This window comes from Vitis vinifera, chromosome 6 (assembly GCF_030704535.1).
Source record: "Vitis vinifera cultivar Pinot Noir 40024 chromosome 6, ASM3070453v1".
Taxonomy (NCBI): domain Eukaryota; kingdom Viridiplantae; phylum Streptophyta; class Magnoliopsida; order Vitales; family Vitaceae; genus Vitis; species Vitis vinifera.
In genome coordinates this window covers 2,495,520-2,521,203 of record NC_081810.1, presented here as the reverse complement: position 1 = coordinate 2,521,203, position 25,684 = coordinate 2,495,520, and the positions used below count along the sequence as shown (strand labels likewise).

The window sequence follows — 25,684 nt, the reverse complement described above, 5'->3', positions numbered from 1 at the left end:
AATTTATATTCTTCACTAATGCTCACCTTAGTAGTGGGTTTCAGAGTGTATATGTGTTTGATACACACTTGATAAAATTAATTATTATTAATGAAATACCTAAACATTAGGGACATGGAAATCTTTTAAGCCCTTGACAAAAAAAGTGGACTCATACCTAGCATCCTCTCGAGCTATGGAGTCACTTTCTTTGGAGTTCGTGTCCCTCCAAGTGGCTTGCATGGATTTTTTTAATATCGGTGGGATAAGGATAATCAATAGAAGCATGTCCCAAACCTTCACAATGACAAATTCAATTTTTTTCCCTTTCGAGGACCTCTTGCCTTTTTCTTTACCAAACTTTTCAAAAAAATTTCCTTTTCCCTACTTTTTGTTTTCTATTAGATCTTCTTTGAAATTTTAAGGCCTCTTTTACAAGTTTTGTCATATGCATAAATTCTTCTTTTCCTACTTTTTTAGAATTTTCAAATTTTTTTTTTCCTCATTCTTAAAAGCCTTAAAAGTTGATTCTTTAGGCTTTTGAAAGATTGAAAAGGTCATCTCATAAGTTTGAAAAGAACTAACAAGTTCATCAACTCTTATAAAGTAGACATCCTTGTCTTCTTCTGTATTAGTGACCTTAGGTCTAAACCTTTTAGAGAGAGATCTCAATTTTTTTTTTAATAATTTTAGAGTATGGAACCCTCTCTCTCCTAGGTTAAATGAAGAATTAACTATGTCACTAAACTTAAAATAAAATGCAAATAGGGTCAGATCCTCTTACATTCTTAAGGCATGAGATCTAGAAGTGAGCATTTAGATTTTTGACAATTTCACCATTGAAGTCCCATCATGGGTTACTTCAAGGATGTCCTAGGCCTTTTTAGCACATTTGCATATGATTATCCTATGAAACTCATCAAGACTAACCCCATTTAAATATGCTATATATGGCCCAAGTATTAGCTCACTACCTTATCCAATTTGTCCCACTTAAGCTTGAGTTTAAGTTCCCTCGTAGATCTTTATGAGACATTTAATTTCAATTGGGTCCCCATCTAAATGCTACTGAATTCCAAATATTTTTACCTTGCATTATAATAATAATAATAATAATAATAAAGTTCATTCAAACCTTCTAGTGGGATAGTTACTCCCATCAAAGTTCATTTCAATTTGGTCGTACGAGTAGGATTGAGAGAAAAATTAGAATTTTTAACTAAAAGTCGAGTCTGATACCAATTGAAAAAATTATGTCTAATAGGGTCATACGTAGAGGGGGGTGAATTAATGTCTTTTAAAGATTATAATAAAAGGATTGAATAAACTTTTAACCCAATTTATAACCGAGAGAGAGAATTAAACCTTATTGAATCAATTTAGTCCTATAGGATGTAATGAATAGGCAAAAGAAGACAATCACATGAGATTTTACATGAAAGACCTCCATATCAACTATGGAGATAAAAAAACCATTAGGTTTAAGACCTCTGATCTATTAATCCACTATATGAGATACATAGAATTATCTTATTGTTTATCCTAAAAACTTGCTCTCTAGTGCATATATATGATCCACATCTACGACACAACACTTCTCGCTCTAATGGATTTACCTCAGCCTCTGAGATGATGCAAATCCTTACAATAACTCGAATATTGAATCAACGAACCTTGAGAGTTTTAGGAATGATGGAGTAAGCTAGGATATTTTTTTTCCTTTGGAAGAATCCCACCCTAAAATGGGTTTAGAAAAGGTATATAAAGGTTTTAAAACCTAAAGAACCATAATCAGATTTTTAATTAAAAAAATAATCATGAATTTCAAAAATTAAACACTATCAAAACATGGCAAAAATGGGACTACCACTCAAGTGGACTTACCCATCGCTCGAGTGCCTCGAGCACTTTGGCCAATGCTTGAGTGGTTCTATTTTATCGAAAGTGAAAATAACACCTATTTAAACCAATTTTAAAAACTGATTGAATTCATATCCTTTCATACCCTAACTTGCCTCAAACACGCCTTTTCAAATTTACCTGTGATAGTTTGGTGGAATGATTGACAACCTCAAGTCTTTAATAAAAAGTAAGCCATTTATAAAAAGGTTCCTATATCATAATGAAAAGGAACAAAATTTTTAATACAAAAAATGTCCTCATATGATGTTTTTCATTATCTTAAAAATGTTATTTCTTATTAAAATTAATATTTAAAGAGATTTGAAAGAATATATTTAGTGGTCTTAACAATTTGAAATATTATTTTTTAATTTAAAATAATATTTGAGGATATTTAAAAAACTATATTTGATACTATTCAACTTGTTTTTTTTAAACAATTTACTATTTTATTTATTTTAATAATTATTTTTTAATGGTAAGAATATATATTTTCCTTTTTCGAGTACGTATCTTATCTTACACAATTACGCTTAGAGGATGCTTGGTACACGGGAATAGGGAGTGAGAATAAACATCTCATTTATTTTCTCCCTTATTCCTATGTTTGGATAAATGTTAATAAGACATAAATTGAATAAAAAATTATTCAGGTAGAAATCAAATCCAACTTATAAGTCGGATTTGAATTCATCAAAATAGGTGGTATTTTGATTCATTAAACCCATTTGATAATATAAAATAACCTAAATTTACTATTTTATCATCTTATGTCATTCTTCAAATCCGATGGTTATCTTCTATGCAAAGCTAGAGACCCATTTATCATCCACTTCTATGCAACAAGTGATTCTCTTAGACTGAATCAATCAAACATTCCACGACATTTAGAAAACAAATTTCAAGACCATGATTTTTTTTTTTTATTAAAAAAAATGAATATTAATTTTTTTTTAAGGTTATGGATTTTATCGGATATGATACTTGTTGAAAATTAGAATGAAATTTGAATTCTTTTATTTCATCTTTTGGAAATAGGAAAAACATTTGCTAGCTCTGAGAATTTAAATATTAATATATATATATATATATATATATATATATATATATATATATATATATATATTTGGTAAAATATAATTTTATAGCTACTTAAGCATGACAAATTATTCAAATTTTAAATAAAAATAATAATTGAATATTTGTACATTAGGATTATATGATTTTTTATGGTTAATTTTTTATTTATTGAGTATATATATATTTTTAGTCTTATTATTTAATAACAAAAAAAATCTCAAAATTTATTTATTTATTTTTAAAAAATATTTTAAATTATATGGAAGGATATTATTGTAAATTTATTTCTTTTTTATTTCCATTCCTATTATTATCAAACATTGGAATAAAAACAAATAATTATTCAAATCTTGCATTCCTAAGTTCATCCAAATGCTAGAAATGACATCATCAAATTCATTTCTATCACTAAGAAATTGGAATGGAAACAAATATTCATTTCCATCACCTATTCCAATCGTACCAAACACCCCCTTAATGAAATAAGTTTGAAATTAAAATAAATAAGTTAGAGATGGATTTAAGAATTTCTTTTAAAACGTGGATGATTTCGAATGTTACTTTGTCTTGTCTTATCCCGATTATAATTTAATTATTTATATTTTTAACACATAAAAATAATAAAAAACCACTTTTCACCAAAATAAATTATACAAATATTTATTTACTTATAAAATATATTTACTTTACCATAATTAAAAAAATTTAAAAATTAAGTCACCATCCTACCAACCACACAAGATAAGGTTGAAATTGGTAATAATGTGCTTATTATATTATTATTATAAAGAAGTTAAATTGATCTCTTCAATTGCCTTTTTCCAAAAAAGGGTTTGGACGGAAGATTAGAAGATAGCGAGTCAAAATTGGCTAGAGGAGCCATGAACTGCATTCCATCACATCTCTTTCAACCTTTTTCTCACCCTTACAATCACCATCATTGACTATTCTATTGAGATAATTTCTATTTGATTCCTTTATTATTATTTTCTAATTTGGGTTTTAAGTCAAGTTTGGATAATGTCTTATTTTGTCCCTTGATTATATATATAATTAAATAAAAAATAATATAATTTGTTTATTTTTATTTTCCTATTTTCCATATTTTAAAACAAAAAATTTTATATAAACATAAAATATTTCATAAAAAAAAAATTAAAATTTTACCTCATGTCTTTAAAATCGCTAATTTTTTTTAAAAAACTTGAGGTGGTAAAATTTGCTTAATATATAAATTTTTAGTCAATTTTTAAAATTATTTTTCTTAATGTAAGTGTGTACTTTATATAAAAATTATTATTATTTTTAGATTTTAAAAATATAAAATAGGGAGTATGGATAACTAGTTTTTTTAAAAATAAATTATACAAATTTAAAATATTTATTTATTAATTAATTTAATTTAATTTTAATATAATTAAAATTTTAAAAAGAAATAATCAAGATGCAAACTATCATCCATTATAGTCATTCTATTATTATTATTATTATTATTATTATTATATATTGCATTTTATAAATCTTAATTTTATATTGCATTTTATAAATCTTAATTTTATATTGCATTTTTGTATTATTCTTTTTATTTTAAAATAAAATAAAATTTTATAATATATTTATAATTAATCAAGTTAAATATTTTAATATAAAAATATATTCCTTTTATATCCGTCCCACAAATACTTCTATATTGGTTTCAACTTTTTTAGAATTTGTTTTTTTAAGAAAAATTTTAAAATACCAAATGATGTTTTTACTTTTTTTTTTTCCCCATTTTTTGAGCCCAAGTTTTCTAGAAGCTTAAAGTGAAAAAAATATCATCCAAACATATTTTTAAATTTGATTTTTGTTTTCTTTAAAACAAAAAACAAAAAATAATCCAAATAAACAAACCTTGTAACAATAAGGGAGAGCTTTTTAAAGATATATTTCAAAAGTAATTATGAAGGTTTTAAAGATAATTAGGAAGATTTGAATTTAATAGAATAATATATATATATATATATATATATATATAATATTAAAAAAGTAGTGTGTTTAAAAAATATTTAAAGTATATAATTTTAAGATATTTTAAATTTGATTAAGATAATATATAAATATATAAAATGATATAATTATCTTTATTATACCATAAATAATAAAAATTCTTAAAAGATATATATTTTTTAATTCTTAAAAAATTCTTAAAATACTTAAAAAATAACTTTTTTTTTTTAATTCTCAATAGTTTTTTATTTTTAGAAAATAAAAGATTTATTAATTTTGAAAACCCTTAAGATATTTTTTTTCTTTTTTTCTTTTTTTCTTTTATATGAAGAGCAAAATGATTAAATAAAAATAAAGATAATTACTGTTGAATATATTTAAATTTTATTTATTTATTAAATAGTGCAAATTCAAAAATCTAATACCATCTTTAAAATGAGTAGGGTATAATATTTAATCCTTAAAAATGAAATCCGATCAAAATTAAATCAAAATTAGTCAACATCACTAAGTGCTTTAAGAGACAGGAGGTTATAAAGGAGGCAAGATAGTAGATGAGGGACATGAAAAACCTCAATTCAATGTGGGGGATAGAGCAAAAATGGTAGTAACATTAAAAAATCTAGAGAAAAATTACAACTATAAAGAAGAGTGAACACCAATCTAGTTATCCAAAGTCTTACAAGTTCCCATATTTTTCGATTTTGTTATACCCAATTAAACATTAATTACTGATTAATTTAATTAGTATTTTTTTAATCATTTTTATCATCCATTTTTGTAAATTTTTTATATCAAAACCACATTGTTTTCATTCATATTAAGAAAAAATCAATACCCTCTGTCGGATCAGATCGGATGAATATTCCCTCATAAAAATTTTGCAGCCAATTATAGATCTGATGTGATTTTATATGATTTTGTCTATGCAGCTACAACAAAAGAACAAAGTATTGCCATTTTTTTTTCACCTTTAATTTCCTTCCACAGACAAATAGTTTCGGAGCTTTGTCACTTATCTGTGACTCAGCCTCAAGCCGAGGCTCTTCAAGGCTTCATATATGATATACTGAACCTGTGTCGGTTTATCAGCTGTGGAACGATCTGGGAGTCATAGTTGGGGTTGTATCAAGCAATAGGCGAATGGGGTCGTTGAAAAATGAAGAGGAATTGGAGGGAGTTGAGGAAGGGTCAAAGGAAGCAATCTTGTATGTTAATGGGGTTCGCAAGGTGTTGCCTGATGGGTTGGCTCATTTGACTCTTCTCGAGTATCTTAGAGGTAATGATTCTGATGACGTGCTTTGTTTGGTTGGTGGGAAAATATTGTAGAAATGAAAATTTTAGAACTTGGGTTTTGTGTGAATTAGTAGTTTGGTTTGATTCTGACATGGATTGTTTTGTTGATTCTTCTGATTTATTTTAAATACCTATTGTCTGATTACAGGCAATGTTGATTGCTGAATGGGTTTTTTGGGATTTGCTGAGAAATGATTAGAAAACAGTCTTGATGCTTGTGTTCTATGTTAAATAACTGCTTGTTATGATTGCTGATTTCTTTTTTTCTTTTCTGGCTTTTGAAGAAAAGAAAATATAGAGAATTTTTGATTCTTTTGCTTTATGTCAAAAAGCAGTTATGATTGCCGCTTCGCTTTAATTCATTTTTACTTTTGGGTATGCTTAGAAAAGCAAAGAAAAAAATGGTTTTTATGTTTTATGTAACAGTTTGTTTTGATTGCTAACTGGATCGGTTTTTTTTTACCTGTTTTCGGAGAAAAGGAAAGAAAACAGAAATTTGATTCCTTTGATCTATATATTGAATTGCAGGTAGTTTTGATTGCCAGGTGGCTGGTGCGTTTGGGAGAAGAGAAAAGAAAAGAAAGAAGCTTTTAGAAGAAAAGAAAATAAAAGAAAATTTTGATTTATTAATTTATTTATTTTATTTAGAATTGAATTATCCTCAGTTTTGGGTGTTTGAAGATTAACTTTATTTTTATTTTTCTAATTCTCTAAGCAAACAAACAGTGGGCTAAGGTTGTATACTTCGGATTTTGAGTTCTATGGTCTTTCATTATTTGAAGAATAACATGCAGTTTAATCATGTCTTTTGTTTTTTGAGTTTTTGCAAAGTGGATTGAACTTGGGAAGTTTGTTTGGTTGCTGAGAAAACCAGGGAAAATTAAAGAAATTTAGGTTTTTAAATCTTATACTTTATGGTGTTTTCGTTTCCTGGTGACAAACTAGCCTCAACTAAGTGGAGTAGTAGTCTTAGGTCAATCAAGTGGCAACAGTGAAAAGTTAAGCCCTCAAACGTTTTCTTTCTGTTCTTTTCCTACAGTATCTTGGAAATCAAATGGGATATTCTACTGATGGGATTGAATTTGTCAAGTTTGTTTATTCAAAGTTTTCTTTTTTTGGTCCTTTTGGTTTTTTGTCTTCCGAGATTTGTTGTTTCTCTGTTATTCTTTATACTGCCTATTTGTGTAACTCTTTCTAGTGTTGTTTTGTTCTTTTAGTTCTTATTTTTCTTCATGTGGTAGCATCTGATTATCATTTCCCTTTTTTGGTAATAAAGACATAGGTCTGACGGGGACAAAGTTGGGCTGTGGCGAAGGTGGTTGTGGGGCTTGCACTGTGATGGTTTCTTATTTTGATGAAAATTCGAAGAAATGTGTGTGAGTATCTTTCTCCATTTCTCTCCCTCCCTTCTTGAAGAACTATATCTTGTTCCTCCACAGGTAATGGTTTAGAGTTAATTCTTGACTACGACGAGCGCTTATGATATGAATTGGGTAAACTGCTTGATTGGATGGTTTCCCAACCCTTTTTTTAGTGCATTCATTTTCATCACATTCTTAGGATTCTGGTTATACATTGATGATGTTCTTATCCTTTTTATCCCTTAATCCCTTAATTCTATGTTTCTCCCAAGAGAGTCCTCTTGTGCAGTCTAAATAACTTACTGTAAAGTCCTTTCTTTTCCATAATCCTACCTTTCTCCCAGGAGAGTACTCTTGTGTCGTCTAAATAACTTACTTTAAAGTTCTTTATTTGCCATTTCTCTATTGATTCTTCTAGAACACACATAAGTCATATTGATGGATATAATTTGAACAGCTTAACTTACATTGCACTAATCAACTACCTGACATAATAGCATTTGATGAACTTAAGAAAGTTGTGCCACAGTTCAAGGAACACAACTTTAGAAAAATGGAAACATCTATGAGAGTAAGCTCATAGTGTTTTGTAGCATTTCCTTCTGGCTATCACATCAAGCTAACTAAACCTATGTCGAGGTCAAATTTAACCTGGAATTATTTGCTCTTTACTCATGTACCTTTTCTTACCATTTAACTTTTGTAAGTGGAGTTTCCATGCTGTCTTATACGTACTATGTCCTTTAGCACTCAAATCTTCCATGTGTTACTCTTACAATATTGCTACATGGTTTGCATGTACCAGTTATCTGAGCTTCATTCCATTGTTTATTGGCATCAATTGAAAATATAATCCTATATATCATGAATTTTTCTAGGCATTATGCTGTCAATGCATGCTTAGCCCCTCTGTATTCTGTCGAAGGGATGCATGTAATTACAGTGGAGGGGATTGGAAACCGCAGAAATGGATTGCATCCAATTCAGGTATTATACCAACTTTCACATTTTTCCTTTGATTATGATGTTAGCTGTCCTTATTGGTAACTGGTACTGCTTCTTCTCTTACTGCCATGTTTTCAATCTTCAATCCTTTGGCAGTAGGAATTTAATTTAAAAAGCTATCGAATTCTTCCTTGTCGTGCTACGAATTCCAGTAACTATTATGATTTTCTCTCTCTCTGTGAAAATTGTAGTGGAATTATTATACTTTCTACTTGTACTTTTTGCTTGCCTACAAAGAAAAAGGGTCTCTACTATGATTTTATTTTCCTAAAGTCATCCCTACTATTGAAAGCTTTCTGGTACTAAAATTCTCAACTGTCTGAAATCTCATAATGTTCTGCAGGAATCATTGGCCCTCTCTCATGGGTCACAATGCGGATTTTGTACTCCTGGTTTCATTATGTCCATGTATGCGTTATTAAGGTCAAGTCAGACACCACCCAGTGAAGAGCAGATCGAAGAAAGCCTTGCAGGAAATTTGTGTAGATGCACAGGTTACAGACCGATTATTGATGCATTTCGAGTATTTGCCAAAACTGATGATGTTTTATATACTGATAGATCTTCACTGAGCCTTCAAGAAGGTGAGTTTATTTGCCCTTCAACTGGTAAGCCCTGTTCATGTAAATCAGGGAGTTCAAATGATAAGGATGCTGCCAAATCAAATATGAGTTGTGTTGATAGGTATGAACCCATTTCTTACAGTGAGATACAGGGAAGCACATACACCGAAAAAGAGCTTATTTTCCCCCCTGAGCTGTTATTGAGGAAATTAACTCCTTTGAATATGAATGGATTTGGTGGGCTTAAGTGGTATCGGCCCTTAGGACTAAAACATTTGTTGGAGTTAAAAGCAAGATACCCAGATGCAAAGTTAGTGGTAGGTAATTCCGAGGTAGGAATTGAAATGAGGTTGAAGAGAATCCAGCATCAAGTTTTGATCTCTGTCATAAATATACCTGAACTTACTATGTTGAGTGTGAAGGATGATGGCTTGGAGATAGGTGCTGCAGTACGATTATCATCACTCCAGAACCTTTTGAGAAAGGTTTTGGCAGACCGTGTTGCTTATGAAACATCAGCTTGTAAGGCCTTTATTGAACAGATAAAATGGTTTGCCGGGACACAGATAAAAAATGTTGCATCAGTTGGTGGAAATATTTGTACTGCCAGTCCAATCTCAGATTTGAATCCGCTCTGGATGGCTGCAGGAGCAAAGTTCAGAGTGATAAATTGTAAAGGGAATATCAGAACAGTCCTGGCAGAAAATTTCTTCCTGGGTTACCGTAAGGTGGATCTGGCGCATGATGAAATTTTACTCTCAATTTTTTTACCATGGACTAGGCCTTTTGAGTTTGTGAAAGAATTCAAGCAGGCTCATCGAAGGGATGACGATATTGCAATTGTAAATGCTGGAATGCGGGTTTATCTTCAAGAAAAGGAAGAAAAGTGGGTGGTTTCAGATGCATCAATTGCTTATGGAGGGGTAGCTCCCCTGTCTCTTTCTGCATCAAAAACAAAAGATTTTCTTATTGGTAAGATTTGGAACCGGGAACTATTGCAGGATGCTTTGAAAATTTTGCAAAAGAACATTTTAATCAAGGATGATGCACCAGGTGGGATGGTGGAGTTTCGAAAATCTTTAACTCTAAGTTTCTTCTTTAAATTTTTCCTATGGGTTTCTCATCAAATGGATGGGCAGAGATTCTTCCTGGAAACTGTACCAATATCACATCTGTCAGCTGTACAGCCATTCCACCGGCCATCAGTTACAGGAATGCAGGACTATGAAGTTGTAAAACATGGGACAGCTGTGGGGTCTCCCGAGATTCATCTTTCATCGAAACTTCAAGTAAGTACTTCTAAAAAAATAATGCTTCAATAATTTTCTGACTGACATAGGTTTTTATACTTTTGAGTACTTGGAAAATGCTTCCTTTTTGCTTGGCGATTTTTAATTTAATTGTTTTCCTATAGTTTTCTTTCAGTGACATAATTATATAATATGGTGTATGTTGATTTGGGAAAGGTCCTTCACATAGTTTCTCAAGGCACTTGTGTAGTATCTTCATTTTTTTATTTATTTTTCCTTTTGAAGACTTATTGTCGAGTGAGAGAAAGAAAAGACTGTCTTATTCCTCAAGGAAAGAGTACAGAGCATATACATAGACTTTTACTAAACTACCTCAAACAAAATGACTAATAGCAACTCTTTAACACTTTCCCTCAAGTTGAGGTATATATATTACTAAGATCTAGCTTGGAACACATAACAAAAAAAAAATATTTCTCCATAAAGCTTTGGTTAACATATCACCTAATTGATCTTTAGATTTGATGTAAGAAGTTATCACTTTCTTGCTCATGACAATTTCTCTGATAAAATGATAGTCCACTTCAATATGCTTAGTTCTTTCATGAAACATCAGATTAGTGACAATGTGAATAGCAACTTGATTATCATAGCACATAATCATAGGTTTTTCAAGAGAAAACCCAAGCTCTTGTAACAACTTATGAATCCACATTAGCACTCACACTATATGTTCCATAGCCCTATATTGTGTTTCAACTCTAGATCTGGTTACTATTATGCTTTTTACTCCTCCAAGTACTTAAAGTACTACAAACAAAGGTACAGTACCCACCAGTGGATCTCCTGTCAGTTGAAGATCCTGTTTAGTCTGACTTCGAAATCTTACAACATCAAGGTTGGAGTTGTAACTTCTTCTGTAGAGTACTCCCATACTTATAGTACCTATGAGATACCTTAGGATTCTATACACTGCTTCTCAATGAATCTGCTTAGGTGCTTCCATGAACCAACTCATTGTAATAACTGGAAAAGTAATGTAAGGTATGGTGACTGTTAAATAAATGAGTTTGTCCACTACACTCCGATAATCTTCTTTTATCTAAAAGCACAAGGATCGTTGTTGAAGGTCAATCTAATCATAAAAAAAAATAAAATTACAAGGATCTCATTTCCCTTAAGATTTTACATGTTGCTCCATAGGAGTGCCAGCTGGCTTTACTATTAACATGCCAGTTTCATTTAGCAAATCTAGTCCATACTTTTGTTGGGACAAAACAATCTTACCTCTATCACGTGCAACTTCAATGCCCAAGGAGTAACACAATAAATCAAGTAATCTTTCACTTCTTCAATACCTATAACACTACTAACAGAAACAATAATATCATCCACATTTACAATGAGTATTACTATGCTAGTTTCCCTCTTGAGAATGAATACCGAGTAGTCAAATATTTTCTAGAACCAAATGATAGGCGAATAGAACTTAATTTATCAAAACAAGCTCGAGGAGATTGCTTTAATTCATAAATAACCTTATTTAGTTTGTAAACTCTAATTGTTGAGTCCCCCTAAGTAACAAACCCAAGTGGTTGCTCCATATAGACTTCCTTGCTCAAGTCACCATATAAGAATGCATTATTCATGTCTAACTGATTTAGACGCTGCCTAAAATTAACAGCTAAGGAAATCAAAATACGTATTGAGTTAAAACGAACAATTGGAGAAAGTCTCAAAATAGTCAACGCCATAAGTTTTAGCATATCCCTTAGCAACTAATCGAGCCTTCAACCGTTGTATAGTCCCATTTGGATGATACTGAATAGTGAAAACTTAGTGACAACCTACAACATTCTTTCCTCAAGGCAAATCAATGAGTTCCCATGTACCTTTATCTAGGAGAGCATGCATCTCTTCTTCCATGGATTTCTTCCATGCGGTATGTATGATTTAGAGCTTCTTGACCTATCAGAAAAAAAAAAAAAAGATTTAAATCTTCTTGATAAGACTTAGAATGGACATAGAAGACAAGGTATAGGCAAAACATGGAAAAGTGGGGGAAAGGTTATCAAAAGATACATAATGAGTAAGAGGATAGTGAGTATAACCATATTTTCCATTCTTGAGTTCAATAGGAAGGGACTCATTGGGAATCGAGGGAGCGGAAATAGGTGGTGGTATAGGATCATCTAATGACGAATATGGAGGAAGTAGAGATTGAGTTTGATTTGCTTCTTTGTCTCTAGCTAGTCTTTTATGTTGATTCACTTGTAATGGTTTGTCATCTTAGATAGAAAAGTATCAATAACAACAGGAAGAGGAACAAAATCTATTTGAAATAAGTCATTTTCCAACCATAAACCATGATTAAAAAAAAAGGAAGAAAAATAGTCTCAAAGAATGTTACATTAGTAATAATAAAGTATTTATGAAACATAGGATCAAAACATTTAATCCTTTTTGAGTTTTAGAATATCCAAAAAATACTCATTTGATAGATTCACTTGTAATGGTTTGTCATCTTTGATAGAAAAGTATCAATAACAACAGGAAGAGGAACAAAATCTATTTGAAATAAGTCATTTTCCAACCATAAACCATGATTAAAAAAAAAGGAAGAAAAATAGTCTCAAAGAATGTTACATTAGTAATAATAAAGTATTTATGAAACATAGGATCAAAACATTTAATCCTTTTTGAGTTTTAGAATATCCAAAAAATACTCATTTGATAGATCAAGGATCAAGCTTATCATTATTTGGACAAAAATTATGAACAAAGCAAATACATCCAAAAACTCTAGGAGGGAGAAAACATAATGGGCGATTAGGAAATAACACAGAATATTGAGTCTTTTGATCCAATAAAGAGGAGGGTAACCAATTTATCAAATAACATGCAATTAGAATAACATCCCCCTAATAAGATTTTGGGACTTTCATGCGAAACATAATAGAACGAGCAATATCTAATAAGTGATGGTTTTTCCTTTTAGTGACTCCATTTTGTTGTGGTGTATAAACGCACAAAAACTGGTGGATAGCTCCATTTTCAGTACAAACAGAGGAAAGAAAATGATCATTATATTCAAGTCATTATTAGATCTAAGAATACCATTTGAATACCAAACCGATTTTATCTTTCTTGATTAAAAGGTTTGAATACATGAGGTACTTGATACCTTACTTTAAACAAAGATATCCAAGTGACTTGAGAACAATCATCAATAAAACTAGCAAAGTACCTAAACACTTGAGCATTAGGGATGCAACACGAACCTCGTGTCTGAATGAATTGAAGCAAAAAGACTCAAGACTCCTATGATGTTTGGCAAGTTCACACGGCTCACACTTGGGCTTATTGGACAACTTTGGAGACAATCCTAAGGAATGTAATTGCTCAAAAGAAGCATGACTCAATCTATAATACCACTAAAGAAGAGTAATAGATAAAGAGAGAGCAACAACATTTGACATCTTTCTACCATGAGATTGGAGCATAGATTGACTATAAGATAATAAAGCCCATCTTGCTCAAGTCCTTCACTAATCATCCTCTTTGTATGGAGGTCTTGAAAAACACAATGAAAAGGAAAAAAAAATAGCAACACAATTAAATTATTTAGTAAGCTGAGTAATAGATAATAAATTAATATGAAATTTAGATACATATAGAACAAAATTAAGTTTAAAAGGAGATGAGGGAATGAGATGGACTATCCCATTGACCAAGGACAAAAGAACTGAGGACAAAAGGACCGAGGATATATTAGAAGCCTTGGTTAAGTGAGAAAATTGGGAGGATTCTCTAGTCATATGACAAAAAGCTTTGGAATTTATAACCCAAGGGAAAGAAAATTGACCAAGAGTGAGAAGAGCATGTGTATTTAAGTGTGCTAAGGTAGTAGTAGGAGCACCGATGCTAGATTATATAGAAACTTGTGAGGATTGTTTCACCAGTTTGTTATAATCAATGTTTTCAGAACCTGACCGGTTATTGAACCGGAAAAGTTATCGGTTCACGGTTTACTGGTCGGACCGGCGGTCGAACCGCGGTTGAACCGGTGACGTCATAAATATATATTTTATATATTATTAAAATTAAAAAATAATAATAAATAAAAATAATAAGTTCCATGTAAAATTTGATAGTATCTATTTTGTTTGTTGAGTTTTTTCATTTTTTATCTCCATTAAATTGTAAACAAAAATCATAATTTTAATTATAAAATTAAAGAATCAAGTCATTAACAATTTAATTTAAAAAAAAAATTCAAATCATTAACAATTTATAAAAACCCTACATTAATTTAGAGAATCAAGTCATCAATAATTTAAAAAATCAAAGAATTAAAAATTTTGAAATTTGTTACAATTTTTTTTTTCAAAATGAGAAATTTACTATAAAATCAAATATTTATTTAAAATTTTAAAATTAGAATTTCATTTGAAAATCAACAAAAATTTCAATGTGCAATAAATAAAAAAAATTATAAAAGTTAAATATTAAACATAACATTAAAATTATAATTAAATATTAAAAGATTAAATATAAAACATAAAAATTAATTTTTTTTTTTTAAATGGGAGTTTAAGATTTTAGTTCACCAGATTGTCGGTAGTAGAAAGGCGTGCCGCCAGCGGGTAAAGCTGGTTCGAGGGGCTCGTCAGCGGCAGGTGGCTTGCCGGCTTGTTGCTGGAGCTGGAGCGGTTGGGGGTTGGAGCTGGGGTGACGCAGTACAGATCGCTGTTTGGCGGCATGTGGGCCGCCGACCTGCTGCTGGAACTGGGGTGCCGCGAGGGTGGGTTTGTTTGGAGAACTGACCGTTTTGATGTTGGAAGTGCTGCTGCTGGAACCTGCTGGTGCTGAAACCTGCTGCTGGAACTGTTGCTGCAAGTAAAAAAAAAGAAAAAAGGTTGAACCGTCCGGTTCGTCCGGTTCGCCGGTTGGACCTCCGGTTCACCTGGTCTGATTCCGGTTCAACCAGATTCCAGTCCAATTCATCGGACCGGACTGAAACCATGACCGGCCGACGGTTGGACCGGTCGGACTGGCCGGTCCGGTCCGGTTTTTAAAACCATGGTTATAATCACCTAAAGACAAGGTATCGGACTCCCTATTACCACTTAAAGGTTGAACAAGAGTAAGAACATCAACTTCATCATCAAGAGAGGAGGAAACAACCCAATTAGCCCTATGTAAGATGACCAAACTTGTCCTAACATTTATCAGAGGTATGATTAGTCCTACCAAAGTGTGAGCATTGTTTGTCACTTCTACCTCACTTTTGCCTCTACCTCCTCCAAAACCTTAGCCTCGGCCTCAAATGGGAGGACCACCTCTACCTTGTCCTATGGATGCAAGTGCAAAAGTATCCTTAATACCATTCCCAAATGAAAAGAATTGTAGATCAATGCACTGAAGACAAGCATAAATATTGTGAGAGATGGTAACTTCTCAATAGGAAGTATATTATATTTGACCTTAACATATTCAAAATCAAGGCTAGAAAGAAATTTAACAACCTAAAACTCTTCAATTTGCCTTCTTTGAATCTCAATATCAACAGACAATGGTTGTTACACATTCAATTCCTCCTACATCTCTTTAAGGAATGCATTGTGCTCACTTAGAGGTTTCCCATTTTGCTTTGCCCCCAAAATATCTTCATACAGTTGATAGATTCTTGAATTTTTTTTTTCCCTCATGAGAATATGCCTTTTTAACTGCTTTCCATATTTGCTTTGCAGTTTCTAAAAACATGAAATTATCACTAACATAGGGCTCCATACTGTTCCACAACCATGTTATCATCATGAAGTCATCTTATTGCCACTTATCAAAACTTTTAGATTCTTGGGGAGGAGGATATTCCACAAGATGTTTTAGTTTTCCCAATGCCCCAATATACACCCACATGACTTTAGCTTTTAATAAATAATTAGGCCCCTTTAGCTATATTGAAGTAATTTGAATATTAACACCATCTCTAGATTTATGATCATGACTTGACGTCTTACTTGCACTTAAAATAGGGACTATTGCACTTAAAATGGAAACAAAGGGATATTATGATACCTTTAGTACTAACACATACTTGCATCACGAATACAATCAGTCACATATGTGCCAATACTGGAGATTACTGTAGCAAAAACATTGTAGCAGGCAATGTAGTAAATCAGTGTAGCACAACATCGTAGTGGGTACTGCAGCATGGCACTGTAGTGGATATTGTAGAGCAGGATATTGTAGAGCAACATCATAGTGTTTTTTTTCTTTTTTGGGTTAGGGTTCCGAATCATACCTGCTCTGATACCATGTTGAGTGAGAGAAAGAAAAGAGTGTCTTATTTCTCAAGGAAAGAGTACTGAGAATATATATAGAATTTTGTAAAACATGCAAAAATGACTAAACTACTCCTTACCAAATAATTGCTAATAACTCTTTAACACTTATGATTCTCCAAATTATGGTCAGTAATTTAAACTCCATTTGGCACTCCTAGACAAGTTCGTAACACATCAGGATCCTTCAAAAATGTTATTTGTTTGTGCCTTTTCTTTTGAAAGGTTTCTTGCAGTTGTTCTTAAGAGTAATGCTACTGACCTAAATGACTTGTGCAAAAATTGTAACTCCTTTCAGGTTACAGGGGAGGCAGAATATGCTGATGACATGCCAATGCCTCCAAATGGTCTACATGCTGCTTTAGTATTAAGTAGAAAGCCTCATGCTCGTATCCTTTCAATAGATGATTCAGGAGCGAAGTCTTCACCTGGGTTTGCAGGAATATTTTTTCATAAAGATGTGCCAGGTGGTAATGCTATTGGACCAGTTGTTAACGATGAGGAAATATTTGCTTCAGAATTTGTCACTTTTGTGGGACAGGTACAAAAGTTTCTAACTTGAGCTATTTCATCTGTTTATATTATTGGCCGCACTCAGGAATTATATGAAACGGCATTATTCCATTATGTTTTATACAGCAGTTGAGGCATATGCCATCTTCAAGAATGGAGTTGTCACAGAAAAGGGAGCTCCTATCCAACATATGATCATGAAAAAAAATTGAGACTATTTTATAAAATCCTAAAACTGATCCTACAAATTCAATGAAAGCAGACACATACAACTTTTTTAGGAATTAATTCAAACTAATAAAAATCCTATGTCAACTCATTGCAATGATTTCATTCCCATGCATGTTCCAAATGCATGCTTAAAATTTCCCTTTTTAATCTGTTGTATTGTGTGTTTATTTTATGCAGGTAATAGGAGTAGTTGTTGCTGATACACAAGAAAATGCAAAACTAGCGGCAAGAAAAGTTCATGTTAAATATGAAGAGCTCCCAGCGATCTTATCAATAGAGGATGCCCTCAAAGCTAAAAGTTTCCTTCCTAATACAGAGAGGCATATAGAGAAAGGGGACGTTGACCTCTGTTTTCAATCAGGCTGTTGTGATAAGATCTTAGAGGGTGAAGTCCATGTAGGAGGCCAGGAACACTTCTATTTGGAGACAAACAGCAGTTTAGTGTGGACAACAGATAGCGGGAATGAAGTTCACATGATATCATCCACTCAAGTAAGCTGTAGACCCTTCAACTTGACATATTTGACCTCTATTTCATGAACTCATCCAACCTTTATGTTTGTTGGAATCCCTCAAATTCCAAAGAAGTGGCCTAGCTAAACTGAAATTGGTACAGAAACAATAAGATATTTTACAAATTAGTTGTTATCCAACAAAACATTTCATAAAATTTTTATTTGAGTATTTGATATATTAATATTCCTTTGATGGGCAAATGATATTAATAATATATTAACAGATGCCTAATAAATAGGCGGAAACACTAATACAAGTTAGTGTTCAAGTATCACCAAAAAGGGTAATAACCTCCTCTTAACCAATTTTAGGCCAAGACCATCAAGTCTAGGAGCTCAAGGAAAAAATTTCCAATCAAAATCACACCTGCAGACTTCACTGCTGTCTATCTTCTATTGAAACAAAGTTTTGTATTAGTGAATTTTGAAAAAATTCAGAACCTGGGGATAATTCCACCGGATAGATTTACTCCTAGCCCTTTACATGTTATAGGTAATGCAAAATTTATTGCCCATGAGGTACTGGTTATAATTCTCATTAAGAGAAAACGTTTTGAATCCATGAAGCACAAAGATTCAAAATGGCATCTTTGGAATGCCAGCAGGCTAACTCTCCAAGAATATTCTAAGCTTAGAAAACACTAAGGGTCCAGGAAACTTTGCCATTGGGCTGGTTTGGGACTCTGGTTTCCTGCACATTTGTGCCTGTCCACATTTTCCTGTGTATACATCCTTACAGTGTGGAGACTAAAGAATCATGCTTTATATGTTTGAATTTCTGTATTGTATTTTTGTGTATATTTGTCAGGTCTAAATCTTGTGCAGAATGTTATTGATGACATTTTATACATTTTGGTTCATAATCATTGCTTAATTTCATATCCCTGCTTAGTACCCTTCTTCAAAAGGGACTATGGGAGCACCTGTGCACTAACTTTTCAATTTATGCTTTCTAATGCATTGATAAGAATGGTTAATGAAACTGATTGCGTTGGGTACTGGCTATGCATGTGTATTAAAGTGTTTTCCTTCACCAGTGTTGCAATTTTATTTGCCTAGAAATTTATTAGCAATGGATGCCAGTTCAACTGCTCTGTGGTGGTCACAGCCTTATTTAGAATTTTGACAGATTTGATCTTTATGTGCAGTGTCCCCAGAAGCATCAGAAATATGTTTCTCATGTTCTTGGTCTTCCAATGTCAAAAGTAGTTTGCAAAACCAAGCGAATCGGTGGTGGATTTGGGGGGAAAGAGACTAGGTCAGCTTGCTTTGCTGCTGTGGCTTGTGTTCCATCATATCTGTTGAATCGGCCAGTGAAACTCACATTAGATAGAGACATAGACATGATGATATCTGGGCAGCGCCATACCTTTCTTGGAAAGTACAAGGTGACATTTTCTTTACTTGAATTTTTTCATGGTAATATCCTTAGCAGCTTGATGTTTCTTTTTTCAGGTTTTCTGTTGAATGTTTTGGGATGAAATAATCATGAAACAATGTTACTTGATGTAGGTCGGATTTACAAATGATGGGAAGGTTCAGGCTTTGGATCTTGAAATCTACAACAATGGTGGAAACTCGCTGGACCTGTCTGGTGCTGTCCTTGAACGTGCTATGTTCCATTCAGATAATGTTTATGATATACCAAATGTCAGGATCAATGGAAAGGTTTGCTTAACTAATTTTCCTAGTCACACTGCTTTCCGAGGATTTGGTGGTCCTCAGGGTATGCTCATCACTGAAAATTGGATTCAAAGAATTGCCACAGAACTTAAGAAAAGCCCAGAAGAGATAAGGGTAAGCCATATGTTCTTGTTCATTTTTTGTTCTTCCTGTTGTTGCCATACCTATGTTCATTTCTATTTTTCTACTCATCATTCTCTTATTTTTCTTCAATCATTGACTTTTATGAAATGACACTTTCTCAGGAGATTAATTTTCAAAGTGAAGGATGTGTTACACACTATGGTCAACAACTCCAACACTTCACACTGCCCCGGGTTTGGAATGAACTGAAGTCATCGTGTGAGTTTTTAAAGGCTCGGGGCGAAGTTGACCAGTTTAATCTTCAAAATCGGTGGAAGAAACGTGGAGTTGCTATGGTTCCAACAAAGTTTGGCATTTCCTTTACAACAAAGTTTATGAACCAGGTAATATTTGAAACTATTGGTACAATTGGTTCTACTGTCAGGTTAGTGCTTTTATAATTTACAGTGTAGGACCATAATATACACCAGCCAGATCTTCCAAGCCTGAGCATGGTGTCTCTTTGGGGAACACTTTTTGCTAGCTTTGGGGTGTGGGGTGGTGGAGATGATGTCTGACATCAAGGAACAGAATTTGTCACCTCTTTAAATCGTGATTATTCAGGCTTAGCTTTTGGTATAAAATTCTTGGTCATGTTGCCAGATACATTGTTTTTTATATTTTTTAAAACTTAAATACTCTAATTTATTTCTTTAAGAATTTAGATTTCTTGCCCACTTGAGCTCCCTAGAGGAGGTGTGTCTAAATCCATAAATACTTTAACTGATTAATTTTGTATGTTGTATTGGTTCAACAATTACTTTGATAAAGCATATCATTTTATATTGAATACTGCCCTGATAATGCATTTTAACTTCATTCTTGAACTGATAATCAAGTTGTCACTTTTCCTGTTCTATGAGTGAGTGAATTCTCTTTGTGATTTAGGCTTTATTTTTTAATCATGTTATATTTATAATAATTTTGGTTGTCTATATATTTTTTTTATGCTGGCAGGCAGGTGCTTTAGTTCATGTCTATACAGATGGCACTGTTTTAGTGACACATGGGGGTGTTGAGATGGGGCAAGGTTTACATACAAAAGTTGCTCAAGTTGCTGCTTCTTCCTTCAATATTCCACTCAGTTCTGTATTTATATCAGAGACAAGTACCGACAAGGTAATGGGACAATGTCAGAGTCCCATTAACATCTCTATTTTGTCTACTTTCTGGTTCTCAGATATTGATATGCTGTGATAAATTTGTTACAAACTCGTTGGAGAAGCCACCTCAGTGTCACTGGTGGGGTGTTGTCATGGTTTCCACTCGTTAGGCAGAGGAAGCCTTAAAAGAATTGCCCTGACATTAGGAGAGAAGTTCTATATAGGCTTAAATGTGAAATATAATAAGAATAGAATATAGGAACTAACTGAGCATTTTATCCTCTATTAAGAAGATTGGAAATGAAAATCAGAAAGAGTGGTTTTACCCAAAAAATTACAGGTTTCATCTTAGATAGGGGGACAGCAATATGTCTTCACATTAATTTGGATATCCTCTCTTGGGTTAAGCAAGGTATTTAACCACTACATCACTTTCTTGAAATACTTGAGAAATTTCTGAGTCATTTCTAATAGATTCTTAAGATGTTTTCACAGTCAATGTGTCTCTCCAGTCTTTCCAGGGGAACCATGGGAATCAGATGTTCATGATAAAATATATAATTGAAAAAAAGGCAAACAATCTGTCAACCATTGCTGCAATAGAAAATGTGCTACAGTTCTTTTCAATCCAGTATCTGTCTTTTGCTTCAATTGAAAATGTGCTACAATTCTTCTTGTCAATCTAGTATTGGTCTTGAATTTTTAAATTCACATCAGCTAATCCTGATTATTCATTATTTTACTATCCTTTTGTGGATTATTAATGAACCTAGTTGCCGACACTGATTCTCGTATTTACTTGTACTTGTGTTGCTGCTAAATCAGGTTCCTAATTCAACACCAACAGCAGCTTCTGCAAGTTCTGATATGTATGGAGCTGCAGTTTTAGATGCTTGCGAGCAAATAAAAGCACGGATGGAGCCGATAGCTTCAAAACGTAATTTTAGCTCTTTCGCTGAGGTAGTGCTCATTGTTGTTTCTGCATGTACATGCAGCATATTATTCCTTTGAGTGATACACTCTAGAGATGCATGCTTCCTTTTCTTAGATGAAAAATACTTCATATCTTCTCAATCTTCTAGGAGCAAATAAATAAAAGTTTAATCAGAATACTCCTGTATTTTAAGTATTCTTCCCTATCATTATCCCCGAGTTTTTATTTAGCTTTTCATGATCTATGGGAAGAGTCATTGATAAAATTAATAGCGTAAGATGATGGATCATGGGACAAGCATTCTGTTCAGCTCCATTGGATAGGCTGGGCTCAGGTTTGTGGATAGGGTAGAGTGCAACCACTTAACCAAGAGTAGACTCTCATTAACTAATTTCTAGACTGAAAGCTAAATATGAGAGAAATTTAAATATGGTAATAAAGGTGCTTTTCAAGCACAATTATGCAAGAAATGGTTGAAAATAATCTTGATAAATAAATGTTTTCCTAAAGCTTATGCTTTTGTTAACTGAGGGTTGATGTAGGACAACCCTAGGATGGTTGCCTACACTCAAGGGTAGGTGGACTAGGGTTTTATTTTTAGGGTGTAAGGAGAGGAACAAGGAATAAATTTTATGGTAGAGAAACTTATAAGATAAGAAATAGAGAAAAAGAAGAAACAATGAAGAAAAGATGAAAAACCTTAAGAGTCTTACTAAGGCCTTCTAGGAGTCTCATCTAGAAGAAAATCAATGGAGTCTCACCATTGAAGGTTGCAACTTTGCAATAAAAGAAAATACAATATTATTAATGTCAATTTATCCATTTGATTTACATTGATTAACCTATTTATAGGCTTCTTTAAGAAACCCAAAGTCTACTAGGACTCTAATAATCTATTAGGATTCTAATTCTAATTATAACATCCAAAGTCTACTAGGACTCTAATAACCTATCATGACTCAAATTCTAATTATATTATAACTCAACTAGCTAATCGTAATTAGACTCCAACAAATACCAATCCTAATTCAATTCTAATTAATATTAATCCTATTTGAAGTTTACTTAGGTTTTCCTTTTCCTCCTTGAATAAACTTTAAAAGGTTTTCCCCCATCAGAGGGCCTCAAGTTGAGGGAGGTGCACACATTTGTTCGATATGCATCATTTGGCTCATTTCTAAAGGGCTTAAGCTTTTGTGCAAATAGTGTTTTAATAAATTTGATGCTTGGATAGGTCATTCTTTGGATGCATCTTCCTGACTATGTGGGGGTTTGCTTTGTTTGGGATGAAATCACAAAGACTTGACCTAATTGTATAATTGGATGAAAACTATCATATTGTTTCGATATATAATAGTTCACATGGCAGAGCATTTTAATTGACTTGTAATTTAATATGCTTAATTTGGTGATGGAATCTTCTATTATAATGAGCATCATTGTACTGCAAATTTGTGATGGCTGAGAGATATGTTGTGTTCTTTATGGTAAAAAGTTTTTTTTTTTTCTCCCAATTATTTTCAGCTGGTTACTGCATGCTATTTGGAGCGAATAGACCTTTCGGCTCATGGATTTTATATTACACCTGATATTCATTTTGATTGGAAGACTGGCAAAGGGAGCCCATTCAGTTACTTCACCTATGGAGCTTCATTTGCTGAGGTTGAAATTGATACATTGACAGGAGATTTTCACACTAGGGTGGCAAATGTTTTCTTGGATCTTGGACATTCGATAAATCCAGCCATTGATGTTGGACAGGTGCTTTTTCTTTCTATTCTACTCTTTTTTCTGGACATTGTTTTCAAATTTATTTAGAATGTTCAACCTGTATTATATGCTGTTTCAATGAAAATATTATTCTTCATGAAATTCCACCATCTTGGATTGCACAAATTCAGATGGTAATTGTGTATTTAAAATAATGGAAAGAGCTATGAAATATGGGATTTTGCCTACATAAAGATGCTACGAACTTGAAATTTAAACTGCCAATTCCTGTCCTTTGAGTGGTGGTTAAATCAATTTTAAAACAGTGTGTTGCATTACAGAGATTTTTCCGCTTCTTCACACATAGTACAATGGGAAAGTTCTATCTGCTGATGACCTTGTGTTATTCTAATTCTAATGCAGATTGAAGGAGCATTTGTGCAAGGTCTGGGTTGGGTTGCCTTAGAAGAGCTAAAATGGGGAGATGCAGCTCACAAATGGATTCCACCTGGTTGCCTGTACACATGTGGGCCTGGAAGTTACAAAATTCCTTCTATCAATGATGTCCCCTTAAAATTTGATGTTTCACTTCTGAAGGTAGAGAAACTACCAATCTCACATCAATACTTAATGGGTGTTTGGACAACCCTCCTGAGAGTACTCCATTATGTTACGCATGGCATTTGTTTTTGTGAAACAGAAGTGTCACCATGGTCACCAAAATGCATGTTGAAATATGTGCTTGCAGTAGTTTCAGACCTAGACATCCATTAGGGTGGACATGCACATTGGGTGTACGTGGTGCTTGGGCATCCACCCAATAGGCAGGCAGTGTGATAGGGCAATGACTTGATTGATGTGAGCATTGAGAATCAATTTAGAAATTATTGTATGGCACACACTAGGGAATGAGCGTACTTTCACATGAATGCAGAAAATTTCAGATTCATGTGGCATAAAATCACATGATACATTATGTGAGAGGATAGGCCTGCATGGAGAACAAGAATTGGACATCAACATTCTTGATGTTCAAGCATCTTGTTTGTTCTCTTCCCCATCAATAAACTGGTGGTAAACACTATGAAAACCTGCAGCAACTTGGTAAACTTATTTCTGTTGGATTTGAGTATCCAACATACATTTCCCACTCATTAACATCCACCCACCAAATAAAGTTTAGCAATGACAATAAATTGCAGTGTGTTTTCATCATAAAAAGAGTCAGTTAACTAGTAAAATTACAACATGTATCCCTTAGAAAAGGATGTTCAACATTGGAAATTTTCTGATGTTGGCATCAATGGTGGCCCATCACCTGATAAGGTTTTACTTTGCAGATCAATCATATTAAACAGAATGTTGCAGTAGTTCATTTAAATCTAAAATATTTTACATTGTGATTTCTCTTGCTCATGCGTTTTTATGTTATCTGACAGGGTGCTCCAAATCCAAAGGCCATCCATTCATCCAAGGCTGTGGGTGAGCCTCCATTTTTTCTGGCTTCCTCTGTCTTCTTCGCCATCAAAGATGCAATTGTGGCCGCACGAAGAGAAGTGGGGAACAAAGACTGGTTTCCTCTTGATAATCCAGCAACACCTGAGCGGGTCCGGATGGCTTGTCTAGATGAATTTGCCATGCAATTTGTCAGCTCTGATTTCCGCCCAAAGCTTAGTGTTTAATCCACTGGTTGCTGCTGTACTTATGCAGTGAATCTGCATCTGTAATTATACAAAAAAGGGTTGATGCTCAACTTAGCATATCGCAACATGTGAAATAGTCAATAATGAATTCACCCATTTCAAGTACCACAAACTGTACTTTCTTTACATTCTTACACCCATTAGAACTAGAACCGCTGCTGCAACAGGTGATTGTGTACGGATTGACAAGAACTGATTTAATACAATATTGGTTGTTGCATTTGATTCCATTTTCTCAGCTATTAAATGTCTGTTAGTTGCAGAGCTATTGTCTTCGATGAAGCGTCATGCTGCTGTCTGATGTGAATATGGTAGTGAATGATGTGCCGTGAAACTGAAGTGCAGGTCAGGAAAAGGCCTAAAACATTGACATGCCTAGCAGCTACTTGACCAG

At 33.0% G+C, this 25,684-nt stretch overlaps 1 protein-coding gene across 1 annotated transcript; it reads left to right on the top strand.

The window, feature by feature from the left end:
- Positions 1-5,547: 5,547 nt before the first annotated feature.
- LOC100248547 (xanthine dehydrogenase 1) lies at positions 5,548-25,520 on the top strand. The gene is made up of 14 exons (XM_002285437.4): positions 5,548-6,229; positions 7,523-7,622; positions 8,486-8,594; positions 8,956-10,464; positions 17,074-17,316; positions 17,697-18,011; positions 19,183-19,422; positions 19,547-19,831; positions 19,963-20,184; positions 20,798-20,959; positions 21,769-21,903; positions 23,402-23,638; positions 24,011-24,184; positions 25,027-25,520. Exons 1-14 carry the CDS (start codon positions 6,094-6,096, stop codon positions 25,267-25,269), a joined length of 4,110 nt encoding a protein of 1,369 aa, XP_002285473.1. The 5' UTR covers positions 5,548-6,093; the 3' UTR covers positions 25,270-25,520.
- The last annotated feature ends 164 nt before the right edge of the window (positions 25,521-25,684 follow it).